This window comes from Carassius carassius, chromosome 30 (genome assembly GCF_963082965.1).
Source record: "Carassius carassius chromosome 30, fCarCar2.1, whole genome shotgun sequence".
In the NCBI taxonomy this organism is placed as follows: domain Eukaryota; kingdom Metazoa; phylum Chordata; class Actinopteri; order Cypriniformes; family Cyprinidae; genus Carassius; species Carassius carassius.
Genome location: NC_081784.1, coordinates 9,407,785 through 9,423,051, shown reverse-complemented (window position 1 = coordinate 9,423,051; position 15,267 = coordinate 9,407,785). Strand labels below are relative to the sequence as shown.

The following is a 15,267-nucleotide window of genomic DNA, read 5'->3' as shown; positions in this document are numbered from 1 at the left end:
GAACCCTGCTCATTCAAACTGATTAGCTTTGCTTCACAAGACATGCTCTTGTCTGTCTGTCTCCTATGACAGTATTGTTTCTTTTTTTTTACAGAGCACTTATTCAGTCTTGGTTTAGAGGATAGGCGCAAAAATAATCGGGGAAACTATGTGCCATTGGACAAGATTCCCACCTGGGCAAACCATGACAATAATACAGGTAAATCTCAACGCCTTTCTGACTTATTTGTTTTTTAACCTATGGCAGACTTGGTAAAGCTGCTTGAAAATGATTTGCAGTTTGTTTAGTGGTGAATAAATTACACACTTCACCTGTTTTGAACTAAGATTAAGATTTTTTTTTTATAGCAAGGATGCGTTCAATTGATCTAAAGTGACAGTCCAGACATTTATACTGTTACAAAATATTTCATTTTCAAGTAAATGCTGTTATTTTGAACTTATTTTGAACTGGAAGAATCCTGAAAAAAAAAAGTATCAAGATTTCCACAAATATAACAAACCACACAAATATTTTCAAAAATAAAACTGTTTCTTGAGCACCAAATCAGTATATTAGAATAATTTCTGAAGGATCATGTGGCACTAAAGATTGGAGTAATGAAGCTGATAATTCAGCTTTGCCGTCAAAGTAATAAATTACTTAAAAAAAAAAAAAAAAAAAAAAAAAAAAAAAAAAAATATATATATATATATATATATATATATATATATATAATATACACAAGTTATTTGTTTATTGGTGATACAAGTTAATTTTAATAATAAATCACAATATTACTGTTTCTACTACATTTTTAATCAAACAAGTGCAGCCTAGGTCAACATAGGCTTAACCACCCTGAACTTTTGAACAGAAGTGTATGTGTCTTGGTCAAAACAAAAAGAGCATATTATGTTATATTAAAATTGCATTGTCATTCTGCAAGAAGGTACTGGTTGTTTCATGCCCTTCTCTGCCTGCACACATGATAATCACTCTGCATGCAAGTGACTTGCTGCCCTTTTGAAGGGAAAGGACACATGGGTCAGTGTGACCCTGACAGCTCAGAAAATCATAGCTTATTTCTGGATGACGATAGTTGTGCTGCCAATTAGAAGACCCTAGAGGTGGGGCATGTTGCAAGATTTTGTTTACAGAAGCAAGTTAGCATGGCAACTATTTAATTATCAGCAGCGTGGCAGAAGAGGTATTCTGTGCTGAGCTTTTTAATAATCATTCCTGAGCACTACATCTTGCATTTTTAGAAGCAAAGACGCGTTGTGTTCACAGCCCCTTAGAAAATCATACATCTGAACAAAAAAAGTCTGAATGAATCTGCTCGTTGGTCGGACTAGTTTTTAAAACTTAATTTAAACATAAAGGCTGAGTTTGCAACTGGCCATAAAAGATCAGGAATGATTTTAAAGACCTAGATCACCCAAATAAGAAAAATCTGTCGTCATCTACCTACCCTCAAGCCTAACCCTTATATGTTGTGTGAACCGGTAGATCAACAGATTAATTGAACTCAAAAAAAGATTTTTTTTTTTTTTCACAGATAAGACATTTGCACTCCTCTTATAAATGTGGCAAATGTTTCAGTAAGTGATGATTTACATCTCACACTTCACACTTTTACACTTCACAAACAAAGCTACCAGTGACTTCAGAAGATTTGTGTAGTACTAGCTTTTTATGATGCTATGTGTGCTTTTTGAAGCCTCATGTAAAAGCCATGTCAAACAGAAGTCAGTCAGGGTTGAAACTGCACAATGGTGAGTAAATGAAGACTGCATTTACATTTTTTATTTCCTTGAAGAAATTTTTCTCTGCATTTTTCTTTTCAGTGTTATTCATCTTGTTCGTCTGAATGCAAAAAATCCAGGCGAGCATGAATTACTTTGCTTTTTTTCCCTGAGGCACAGTGGGAGAGATGTTTCATACAGAAAGTGGAAACAGTCATTTTTATAATTTTTTTTACAAAAATAAAATTCATAAAATGCTTGAATACAACAAATGCTTGAATACACTTGAAATGAATTGAATGTTATAGAATTCACAAAGAAAGTGCTTTCTAATTCATTTATTGTGACAGGAACACGTATAGGCACAGTGCCTGTGTGGTTGTGATCCAGAACAGACCAAGGTTCTAGCATCTCCAGCATAACGTACAGCTTTGAGATTATGGGTTTCATCTGTACTGCAAATAGCTCAGTGAAACGATAATGAAAAACACATTTTCTTTTTATCATGAAAGAAAATCAAGTCCTGCAGCTTTGAAATGACATGAGGATGAGTAAATGATGACAGCATTTTCATTTTTGAAAAAAGCATGAATTAAAATTTTTTTTAGGCCCAGTCGGACAGAGGTTTCATAAAAAGCTATACACATCATATTAATAAGAGACTTGAATACACTCCAATTCTTGATATATTGCTTGTTTTCTCACATAATTACACAGAAAGTGCTTCAATGAGAAAGGCATGGTGCCTGTATTGCTTTGAACCAGCAATACAGATCAGTTCATTCAGCATTGGGGACAGATCTGAGTTTCTGGGTTTCATCTGTCCTGCAAATGAGGAACTTGGGTGTCATACTATAGATTTCTTACAACTTTTTCAACAGGAATCATATAGCAATGCTTACATTTGTATGTATATTACTGTAAATGCTACTGCATTGGTCATCAGTGGCTATTTACACATTGTATACAAAGCTGCTATTTACAGTATAAATAGTGGTATATACAATTTGCACAAGTAAAGTTTTTAAAAGTAACATGCTATTTGTATTAAAGGCAGAAGTGGGCAAAGTTAGTGAAAATAACTTTAGCCAATGAGGGTGGCTATTTGGACTTATTCTCAATGCTAATCGACATAGCCTTTATCACTGCTTAGAATACTATTTAATATGTTGCGTGCCTTATTCTGTGTAAGAAGGGGGGGGTCAGTCAAAGTAAAAAAAAAGTCAAAGCTATTTTATTGTAACAGACTGCATGCCAAAGATGCTTTACATTGAGATTAACGTGTATTGAACCCTAAACCATTTTTTTAAGCTCAGTTTTTAATTGTGTTTTGAAAATATGCATGTGCACATTCATTGCAGAATACGATTTATCATTCACGATCTCTCAGCCGCTTGTAAATCTGTGTAAAAAATTAGCTGAAGACAAAAATGCTTTGACAAGACTGTTTGTTTCAAATCAGCATGCCAGTTATGTGAATACCGAGCTGCAACCTCCTGCTCTCTCCCGCAGCCAACAAGGAAGTGACTAAAACTGCAATTCATCGACTGGCTGCTAGCTCCAAAAGGGAGTTTGTCCCATAGATTCCCCATGTTAAAATGCCCAACTTTACAGCAGAAAGTTTTTTTTACAGCCTGGTGCAAAAAATTTTTTTTGTCTAATATAGCTAATATTGCCCTTCATGTTCATTTTCGATGATCTGGGAGTGACGTGCGGTGATGTGCTGCCAAGATGGCAACAGCCCCCTTCGCTCACTTTGAGCTTCAGAAATGCTCTTCAGAAATCTACGGATGACCTCACTGACACTACGCCCATGTTTTTATACAGTATATGGTAAATACACATGGCATAGCACCAGAGTTTAAAAAACGTCTGTCTGAGAAGCTCAAAAATTGCATGTTTTCACTGAATATTGATGAAGCCTGTAGCCAGAGCATAGACCGAATTCTCAGTATCATTGTTTGTTTTTTGATGATGCGATCAGAGTAACAACCCAACATATGGCAAGCAGGAAATGTAATATTGCCAATGCCTCAGCACTTATGGTGGAACTAAAAGATGTCCTGCACTCTAATGGTCTTGAATGGAAACGAGTCACTAGTATTCTACTGGACAATTGTACAGTCACGAGGGGAAAGAAGACTAGACTTGATTCGCAAGCAAGAAAGGAAAACCCTTACCTCCTAGACATATCTGGAGACACTGTCAATATGCTGTCCAAATGCCACCAAGGCCCTCATGAGTTCTGTTTAGCCCAGAAGTTGACGATATCTGCTCTGATGTATATTATGATATTGAGAAGTCACCAAAACAGAAGGAGATATTTTTTTTTCAGAGTTTCAGATTCTTCCCCATCTCCCTCCAAAGAGCTTGATCAAACTGATCAACAACAGATTTCTTCAGATGCTGGAGGCTGAATGAATTCCTGGATGTACTGATGGTGCACTATCATGTGCTGGATCCAAGTGGAGAACATACTGTAAATACAGGTAATACAAATCACGTAATATAAACCAATTTATGTTAAGTAACTCTAATGTGTAATCTGTAGTAAATGCATTGCTTATAGGCTATAATGCTGTATGTAATGTAATGAGGTGCTGCCTTTTAATCCTCAGTTTAGAGTGCTTAGGTTTTATTTAGGAAAGGAACAGATCAGTAGTGAAACAATGTCCTCATATGTGTATATGTATGTATGTATGTATGTATGTGTGTGAGCATGCGCCTGTCTGTCTGTGTGTGTGTGTGCACTACAGAAGAAGAATGGAAGTTCTTCAACAAAAACAGCCCACAGCATCCAGAACACTGCTTAAACCGAAACGGAAGACTCAGATCTCTGTGCTCTTCACAGAGTTTGAAAGACTGAAGGTCATGGTTTACTTGTTCAGAGGTATCATGTATGAGCAGGGTAACTCTTTGCAATTTAATATAAATGTAATTATGTTCCTGTGGCTCAGTGGTAGAGAATTGCGTTAGCAGCGCAAAAGGTTGTGGGTTCGATTCCCAGGGAACACATGTTAGGTAAAAAATGTTAGCCTGAATGCGCTGTAAGTCGCTTTGGATAAAAGCGTCTGCTAAATGCATAAATTTAATTTTTGATTTTAATAATAGTTATTAACAATGGTTATGGTCCATCCCTGATGACAGGTGGTTACTTTGGACAAGGTACAAATGGAACAGTCGGGTCTCTTCTACAACAACCGCAACCAACTTTAAAGAAATCTATCATAGTATCATATAGTTAATATCTATGTCATCTAGTTGCGAGTTTTAATTACTCTTTTAAAAAAAAAAAAGTTGAATCTAAAGGTTTTTTTTTTTTTCGTTTGCAGGTGTCCTAACAACATTTCAAGTGTTTGTCAAAAAAAACTACAACATGAAAAGCCCATGGTGCACTTGTTGCATGTCGAAATGGTGGCCCTTGTGAGTGAGCTGCTCAGCAAATTTATGAAGCCAAAGGCTATTCTGCTGAGTGCTAAGGAGATCCTCAAGGTCGATGTCCAGAGTAGAGATTTACAGCTTTCAAGATTACATAAAATCAGCTGAGTTTCTACTCAAAAATATTCCCCTGAACAACAAAACAATCACCTCACTCTCTGCTCTGACTCCATGTCTTATTCAGTGTGACTCTGTCTGTGGAGCTTTTATGGCATTAGGAGAGGCCTTGTCTAATGTTGTTTCACCAGAATAGGTCGGTCAACTAGAGGGGGAGGTTCAGGCATACCAGATTGACATTGTTCCTCATGCCCAGGTTTATATTGAAGAGGATAGCCGAGTGGATGCAACACAGCGCCACCAGTCTACATCTCTGGAAGATCCAGAGAGAGGTGTGAGGTATCCCACTCTGATTAAGCTGGTAAAAGCCCTTCTTTTTATTTTCACAGGCCCCCTGGTGGAGGGATGATTCAGTTTAATGGATGATATCCTCGAAGCTGACAGAAGCTCCTTGAATGTGGAATCAAAATGTGAGAGTCCACAATGAAAGCTAGGCACTGGACAGCCTCAACTGTGACCATAGACCAGCCTTTGAGGCAGTCCTGCCTGTCATCATACCAAAAATACCAATTGCACTTACAAAAAAAAAAAGGAGAGTGAGCAGGCACTTAAGCAGAAAAGGATGAGGGAGGCCGCAATAATGTGGTCATCAGAGGTGGCAAGCAAACTAGTTCAACAGGCCAGAAAAACCAAAAGGCGAGTTTAAGCCGCCTCTGCTGGACCATCCAGTGCCTCCTCTTTCTCCTCTTGTACAGCCAAATGACCACCCTCCTTTGGGACAGCCACAACCTCCTCTGGGCCAGCCAGACCTTCTCCTTCTCAGCCAGCCACTATCTCCTCTGGGCCACCCACTCCCAGCTCTGAATCAGCCATGTCCTCTGCACCATCCACCACCTCCTTTGGGCCAGGAACTTCTACCTCTGGATCAGCAGCCTCATCCTCTGGACCAGCCAGGTTCTTTCCTCTCTTTTATGGCCCTACCAAAGCCTCCCTTACCTCCTCTGCTCCAGCTTCATCAACCTCTGCAATTATGTTAAAAAGGAGGAGTTCTGAGTGATTCCATAAAAAAAGAAAGAAGAAATAGATCAGAAACAAATCGCTGTAAACCTCAGCTTAGCCGTTAAGTTCTTGAAGCACTTTTTTTGTTAATTGACTGGAACTGTAATTTTCTGCATTTGTGTATTTTCTATTTTTTCCCATTATTTAAGTTCTTGGAGCATTTAAATGTTTTTGCTGTTGTTAATTAAACTAAAATGTAGTTTTCTGTAGTAAACTTTCTTTGTATGTTTCCTATTTTATACAAATTTATCTAGTATTTAATTTGCCACTATTTCTTTTGAATAAAACAATTTCATGTTTAAAATTTTAGGTCATCTTGTACCCCGTAAAGGACAAAGTTAACCAGCAAAACTTGATATGAAAAGCATGCTAAGCTTTACGTGCGTTTTCTGATATATTGTAGTGAGTGAGCTTTATTGGTTTTGCTGTTTCAAATAGCCCACCACAATCTGTAGTCTGAGCCTGTCAAGGGTTAATAGCAATGGCAGATACATTACTAGTTGGTTTCAAGGAAAAACTTTCAAATAATGTGCTCCCATGTTTTTTTTTTTTTTTTGCAAAATAACCTTGCATAATAACCTTGCATATGTTGCCATCACCAACTTACCTCTGCCCCTGGAAAAAAAGGCTCAGGATTTTTTTTTTTGCTTTAACCCCTGCATTATAGTTTGGTTGTGTACACACACTGCAAACACATGTTTCAGTTCAAACAATTTGGAAAAGTACATGTATCATATGATGAACCCTTTAAGTACCATCTTAGTTAAAAGATGATTTGAAGAAATCCTTAAAGGGTAACTAAACACCTGGTCAGAGTCTGACTCCACCCACTGACAATATTTGAAAAATGCTGAAAAGTGGGCAGATCACAGCGGAGATAGAGGGGACGAACCGAGGGTGGGGCTGAGCGAGTGCGGCGTGATCCGGAGACTCGCAGTGACGGATTGATTGACAGCTGCTGTCAGAGACGCTAAAATGGAGAGTGACTGTAATGACGCAAGTAGCTTTGCAACAGAGCGATCATTTGATGTAGAGGACTTTTCTCCCCCACCTTCACCTGAAGTGGAGGATGTCGAGGTGTCTGTTCATATCAAATCGAGCCGCTGGCTCAAACTGCGGTCTTACCTCCCGCACCGCGTCGCTTTTCAGCGCGAGCTGTGTGGAGAAGCCCATTTCCACCTCCATTGCGTTGGAGAAGCAACCCCGTGTAAAATGCAGTCTGTACATTCCAGCTCTAGGCGGGAACTCACGGTCTTCTAGGCCAAATGCATGCAACCACTGGCGCCTAATTTTAAAGTCTGTTGGAAAACTATGCAGTCCAGCAGTGATGTCACAACCAGCACACTTCCGTACCATCCTGACCACTGTACTAAATACAGATAAATCTACGCTAACTTGAAGATATAAATAACTTTATAATTGTTATGCTAAATAGATGCTATAATAGTCTATCCTGATCGTTTTCAATACTCGCAATTTCAACTCCTGACTCACTACAGTGATTTTGACTGAACAAGATGGTTTTATACTGACGAGGGCGTGGTAGCTCGTACCAAGGGGCGTGGTGGGCTGGAAACTGCTTACGTCACCTGCCACCGCTTACATCACTTGCCACCGCAACATCCAATAGGAAAAATCAACTGCAGTAGCCACCGTTCAACCTGAAGAAGGCAGCACTCAGACGTTTTTACACCATTTATTGTAGAATTAAAACACTTTATACTCAAATGGCAAAAAAGTTACTCGAATCAATGAACAGCACTAATAAAGCCCCATTCTTACAGATCATTAACTAAAAAAAGTTGGTTTAGGGTTTAGTTACTCTTTAAAAAACATCTTGCTTAAAATCCTCAGGCCATTTTCATGTATAGTATTATAGTGAGAGGATTTCAGAAATGCTAAATGGAACATTTCTGCTGCCTTGGACGAGATTTGTTACTCGCACATCCTGCTCTTGCTCCACCAAATGGCTGTATCCTGTGCCAGCAGGCCTGGAGATAAACTGACAGGAGCTGAACTGGTCCGTTCACATTAGAGCCGGATATTTAATCTGGCTCTACTGATTTAAGAGGACAGTTTGTAGGGTGTGCTATAGGCAATTATTCAAACTAGTGTAATGAACACTGCTTATTTTAGCTTGCAAATGTTCAAGCGATTTTCACATATCATTCTGTTGCATGCCTATGGCGTCAACAGATCTGACCGACTATCCAGTGCCAGTAGTTAGAGGCCTGGTGGTTTGGACGTTCTATTCATTGGACTACTATCTGTTCTTCTAACCCATATGCACAGTATTACATGCCAGTGCTTTAACCAACCAGATATGATTTCATTGGTTCCTGCTTTCTCAGCATTCTGGGAGCTGGTACAAAGCTATATGAATGGTTACTGTTATTTGTAGATAGGTGTTGCATTGCAAACTGTATATATTGCCCTCTCAAGTGAAAAGAATCATGGCTGCCATATTGAGGGATCGTTCCAAACTAAAGTGCTAAAAATTGGCCACTTTAAAGGGCCCTTCGAAATGTAGGAATTCGAAGGGTACAACTGATGGACACTTCGGGCTCCCATGATCCTTTGCGCAGATTCTTTGCATGTTGATGGCGCCTTCATTGCATGTGATTATGTCGCAGAAGGGCACTTCAAGAAACAATTGTTTGGTCCCCTTCACCCTTTGAAGCTCTAACTCCGGAGGGTAAACTCTTTGAAGGGATTAGGGCATAGTGATGTCTCCTTCCGAATGGAATGCAGGGCATGTCTCAAAGAAGTCTCTTCTGTTTGTCAGGCTGAATTTATGTGACCAAAGATTCCGAAAAAACTGTAATGTTGTTAAATATTATTGCCATTTAAAATAATTGTTTTCTATTTTAATATACTTTAAAATATAATTTATTTCTGTGATTTCAAAGCTGAATTTTCAGCAGCCATTACTCCAGTCTTCAGTGTCACACAATCGTTCAGAAATCATTCTAATATGCTGATTTATTATCAATATTGGAAACTGTTGTGCTGCTTAATATTTGTTTTGGAACCTGTGATGCCCTTTTCAGTATTATTTGATTAATAAAGTTAAAAAGGACAACATTTATTTAAAATAGAAATCTTTTCTAACAATATAAGCCTTATTACTTTTTTAATCAGCTGAACACGTCCTTGCTGAATAAAAGCAATAATTAAAAAAAAAAAAAAAAATTACTGACCCCAAACCTTTGAACGATAGTGTATATTGTTACAAAATATTTATATTTTGAATAAATGCTGTTCTTTTTATCTTTTTATTAATCAAAGAATATGGTGACGCTGAATTTTCACCAAGAGTTACTCCGGTATTCAATATCACACGATCCTTCAGAAAATTATTACAGATGAAAACAGTTGTGCTTCCACCATGATGCTTTTTTCAGGATTGTTTGATTTAATAGAAAGTTCAGACTACAGCATTTATTTAAAACTTAAATAATTTGAAACATATCACAAATGTCTTTAATTCAGCAAGGATGCATTAATTGCTCAAAAGTGTCAGTAATTTAAAAAAAAAAAAAAAGGATTTTTTTTTTTTAAATGTTTGTCATAGAGTGATCAGAATGGATGTGGGTCAGAAAAGTGTTGAAGGATATTAGATGGAACCTGTATCATTCTGTTCAATACAGAAAGTCAAAATGCAATATTAGCTGAAATGGTAGCTTTTCTATAAATTAATCTTTAATCTATCTTTACCATACAGCTACTGAGGAAGAAGAACAGAAGTCTTTCTCCTTGGCTGACAAAGTGTCTCTGTACAAAGGTGACATTACCATCCTGGAGGTGGATGCCATAGTGAATGCTGGTGAGTTTGCAGTTTCTGATCTGAGCATTTTTAAAGCTTCTTTACGTTAGAAAGGCAATTAGTGCACAAGTTTGGCACTGTGATTATAATTTTTTTAATACTATGTGTTAATTTTTAACTTTACTCCTGCTGGATTTTTTGCATGGGCTAGGAAGGATCCACTTTGCATTTGTTGTGCTTGCCTGACCTCTGGTGTCTATAAGTTGTACAGACATGACAATTTTTCCCCTTGTTTATACTGATGTATTTACAGGACAGATGATATTTCTGCTTATGCATATTTTTGTATTTGTAGTGTGTTTTCTCTCAACGGTGCATCTTGCGGTTTATTTTCAGGTTTGATATGCCATGAATGTTCTTAAATTTGAAACGTGAATTTTTTTGTTTTGTTTTGTTTATAGAGTGAGATAGTATTATCTGTTTCAATGGCTTGTTAAATGTCTTGTTGTCATGTTGCTTTGATTAAAAAAAAAAAAAGTTCCTGTTATTGCCTCTTTAGTGAGAGGGCTGGCTGTTTGATATATGTTTGTTCTGAAGCGAAAGCCGTTGTTTTATTGTAGACATTATGCAAAAATAGGCATATGTTAACTGGGTTCTGTTATGGTGAGAGCAGACGGATAACACTGTCATGGTGGCAATAAAGATAGAAAATAGTGGTAACACAATGCAAATACTTAGTTAAGAATTTAGTGTATATTGTGTGGTAGATTGTCATTGATTAGACATGTTCTTGATTTAAGATGTTTATCTCAGTGTCATTCATTGAGAGGGATAGTTTAACATACCTGCCACAGAGAGTGATTGCAGTTCATTGTCCGAAATGTTTGACAAAAGCATCTGTGAAATGTGATCTTTGCTGGACCATTGAATCCCTAGCAACAAAAGGAAACTCTTAACAGCTGTGTTGTGCTCTGCTTACAACATGTACAGAAATGTATTTTGTGAATGATTGAGGTTTTTTGTTTATCTCAATGTAGTTCAGGCATTATGCAGCCTAATTAAAGTAACAACACCTGTGTGTGAGCTTTGGGATATTTAGACAAATTTAAACCTTCTGTTGAGTTTACTGCTGTTCTGTGAGCCGTGAACCTTGCAGACTACTAGATTCATTATCACTGGAGCTTGTCTGAGTTTCATGTGTATTTACTATCACATACTAGGTTATTTCTACAGTTTCCTTAGTGTGATGTAGGGCTGCAGGCTGATATAGCAAAATATAACATATAATTTTCAGTAAACAATAAACATATTTTAATGTATGTGTTAAGTATATATAGATATAGTATAGATGGATAGATGTATATTCAATTTCATACACACACATACATGACTGACCTGTTGCAACAGTACTTGTACAACAGTACTACTAAAGTTATGCTGCTTAATATCAATATGATTGTGCGTCATTTAGCTGTAAGTCTTATGAAGCTATAAAACAACTCAAGAATTCAAATTAACAGAGAAAGAAGAAAAACTGATTAATGAATTTCCTTCTTTGCATTATAAAATTTTTGTTCACAAGACAGCTTCCCCTCTGAAACTTTTTTTAAGGACGGTGTAAGGTCAGTGAGTCAGCATTGAAAACAGGAAATAAAAGAACAAGCTGAATGGGACGCTGGTCTAATCTCGGTGTCATACAGATGTGAAAATGGAGCAGTAAGCCAATGAATCAAAACGAATCACATGCTTGATTGCAGTGTGGTTGTGCTTCTTTCAGTGCTTATTTCAACAAGCTTGTTTGTGCATTATTCACATCAGTGGAAAAAAATAATGTGAAACCATTTCGTAGGATTTGTGGCATTGAACTAAGAAAGTAATTGGTTTAAAGGCTTCAGAATATGAGGCAGACTTATCATGCAGACGGGTGGCTGTTCATCCTTCAAAGGTCAGCGGCTCAGGCCAGGAAAGTAATCGCATTATTGCAACAGTGCTCTGGACTGATTCTTAAAGCCCCATTTGCTCCAGTGTTTTTGAGTTTAGATTCCTGGAATGATGTTTCCATCTCAAAGCTATAATACGATGATAAGAACAATCAGAAAGCATCTCTGTGATTGCGGGGAACTGTCTGTTTCCAGTAGTTCTGCTGAAAATGTATAAAGCATAGTGCTCTTAGAGGGAAAAAAATACCTTTCTGATGTTAAACATGCTATGATTTTTGTTATCATAAAAGTGTTTTATTCTGCTTGGATTCAATTCAAGTCTTCCACAAATGTTTCTTGGGTATCTTATTTCACTTAGAAATATGTCAGGTTACATATCGAATTGGCTTGTAAACACTTTTACTTTAATCCATCTACCTATTGCATTGGACTGGAAAAATGAAATCTGGGATGAATTGAGCTGATTGTGTGGCAGACACTTTCTTCAACACCATCCCGTGTTCTTTCCCTCTGAACAGTCATTGGCTGTGTACAATATCACATACTTTCTGTGAAGGTTACTTGTTTTGAGTAAGAATTTATGTCCATTTGCAACCATTAAAAAAGTTTATTCTACATAATATGAATGTGTGTAGTCTAAATGTAATCTGCATGTACTACATTGGCCGTGTTGTTATTGTTATGTGATCCCAGCATCAGTTGTGCCACTTTGCTGCCATTTACAACTCCTGTCGGGATACTGAATGATGCACACTTCATAATCTTGGTGGAAGTAGCCTATTCGGATACCCTATCATGGCTGCAAAGAAAAAAAATGAGTAAGGAGCCATTGGCTCCTATAAGAAAAAAGCTTAGATGCAAAAAATGTTTGTAGGTACCACAGATTTAAACTTTTTTTTTTTTTTTTTTTTTTACTTTATCTGCATTTTAACCCATCTTGTCATTAAATGTCTTTTCCAACTTGAAATGTACAGTCACAAAGAATTGTTCATTATATTATCTTTATATCCAATATCATGGACCATAAGCATCACTCGGCCAGTTTGGGCTCCACATCAATGCATCCTGTAAATGTTGTCACACACTCTTAAAAACAAAGTTGCTTCACGATGCCATAGAAGAATCCTTTTTTGTCTAAATGGTTTCATAAAGAACCTTTAACATCTTGTTACGGCTCAGTTTTGTTTTGGGTTTGTTCTGTGGTTTTCTCTTTTCCCTATAGGTTGCCAGATAAGGATCCACACCTGTGTTGAATTTGCAAAGCAGTATTTAAGATGGCTGTCCTTTGTGGGAAGGAGTCTGTCCCCTGTCCTGCAGTTGTGCTCAGGAGCTGGACCTTCATATTGATTTTTTCTTTATTGTTTGTTTGTTTTTTGTCAAACATCTTTTTTCTTTTTCATATAACCCCTAGATGTAAAATAAATATTTTGTTTAATTTAATTTTTGGACTCTGATCCCTTTATTTTGTTACTTCCTTGAGCCGGAACGTAACAATTGGGGGCTCGTCCTCAAATGTTTGGTAGAATTTGGAAGGTCCAGCTTCTATTGGTAAGAACAAGGAAAAAAACGTATTACTTGTAAAATTTTTGCTAGTGCCTGTGTGGTCTATAGGCGGAGCGTATTTTACGGGTATTCGATTCACCTGCGTGTTTCTTGGCGTGCTAGCGCTAACGAACAGTGGATGTTTTGTTTGTTTCTGGGAAATGTGCGCGAGAGGTTTTCGGTGTCTTTAAAAAGGTGGATTTTCTTCATTGTTTTCAATTGAAGAGAAAATAAGTGGTAACCGAAATAGACCGTATGGTGAGTGTATTGATTTATTGTAAGAGTTCCCCTTGTAAGAACTTTTTTTTTTTTTCTCTCTAGGCTATACAGTGTAACATCTCGGTTACGTATGTAACCTTGGTTCCCTGAATAGGGAACGAGATGCTGCGGTGACGTCACCACGTATGGGAACACCTTCGGTGTGACGAATGTCTGAAGCCCTATACCATCCCGCCAATCCTATTGGCCAAATAGCGCGTGGCACCGCCCAGCATGCGTAGGCATATATATACCTGGTGCCGCGCGCCATTTACCTCAGATTTCATGACGAGAAGAGAAGAAAGCTATCAAGGTACGGCACGGCCAGAACCGCAGCATCTCGTTCCCTATTCAGGGAACCAAGGTTACATACGTAACCGAGATGTTCCCTTTCATAGGTCACTTCGATGCTGCGGTGACGTCACCACGTATGGGAACGCTATACCATCACGCCTGACGTACCTGATAGCTTGGATCCAAGGAAGCATCTGCTCAAGCGGAGAGAACCCGGGAGCCAGGAGCCATCCTCACATCCAGACTGTAAGACCTGATAAAAGTGCTCGGTGAGGACCAGCCTGCCGCAGCACAGATATCATCCATAGAAGATCCACTGAGAAAGGCTTGAGAAGAAGCCACTGCTCTTGTGGAATGACCTTTTACTCCTAAGGGCGAAGCGAGCCCGCACGCCTCATAGGCCAAGGAAATAGCCTCCACCAGCAAATGGGACATGCGCTGTTTCGTAACTGCATGGCCCTTATTCTTATGTCCAAAACAGACAAACAGCTGGTCAGACTCACGCCATGGGGCAGTGCGATCCACATAAGTCTTCAACGCCCTCACAGGGCAAAGACTTAGATCTCCAGACTCTGTCGCAGCAGGAGAAAAGGCCTCCAGGACCACCTGCTGAAAATGAAAAGGATTAGACGCGACCTTAGGAACATAATTAGGCCTAGGTCGCAACAACACTTTCACAGAGCCTGGTGCAAACTCCATGCACGAGGGTGAGACAGAGAGAGCCTGTAAATCCCCAACTCTTTTAAGGGAGGATAAAGCCATGAGAAGAAGTGTCTTCAGAGACAGGAGCTTATCCGATACAGTTTCCAGGGGCTCAAACGGATGCCCTGACAAACCCAGTAACACAATGGATAAATCCCATGAAGGAACTCGCACAGGGCGGAAAGGCCTCAACCGTCGCGCACCCTGTATAAAGCGAGAAACCAGTGGATGACGACCCACTGAAACACCACCTATATGCTCATGGTGAGCTGAGATAGCTGCCACATAAACCTTCAGGGTGGCTGGTGTCAATCCCTCCGAAAAACGGTCTTGAAGAAACTCCAGTACTGAAGCCACAGGGCAGTAAACTGGATCCACATCATGAGTTTCACACCATGTCATAAACAGTTTCCACTTGAAAGCATATAAGCGTCTCGTAGAAACTGCTCTAGAGTTCAGTATAGTCTCGGTAGTTTCAGCAGA

At 38.5% G+C, this 15,267-nt stretch overlaps 1 protein-coding gene across 1 annotated transcript in view; it reads left to right on the top strand.

Annotated features, from left to right (window-relative positions):
* Window positions 1-15,267, top strand: part of LOC132110296 (ADP-ribose glycohydrolase MACROD2-like) — a 577,997-nt gene that overhangs the window by 2,659 nt on the left and 560,071 nt on the right. Inside the window, exons 2-3 of the mRNA XM_059516865.1 lie at window positions 95-199; window positions 10,007-10,108. Of these exons, the coding sequence (XP_059372848.1) occupies window positions 95-199; window positions 10,007-10,108 (207 nt within the window). The remainder of the gene's footprint in view (window positions 1-94; window positions 200-10,006; window positions 10,109-15,267) is intronic.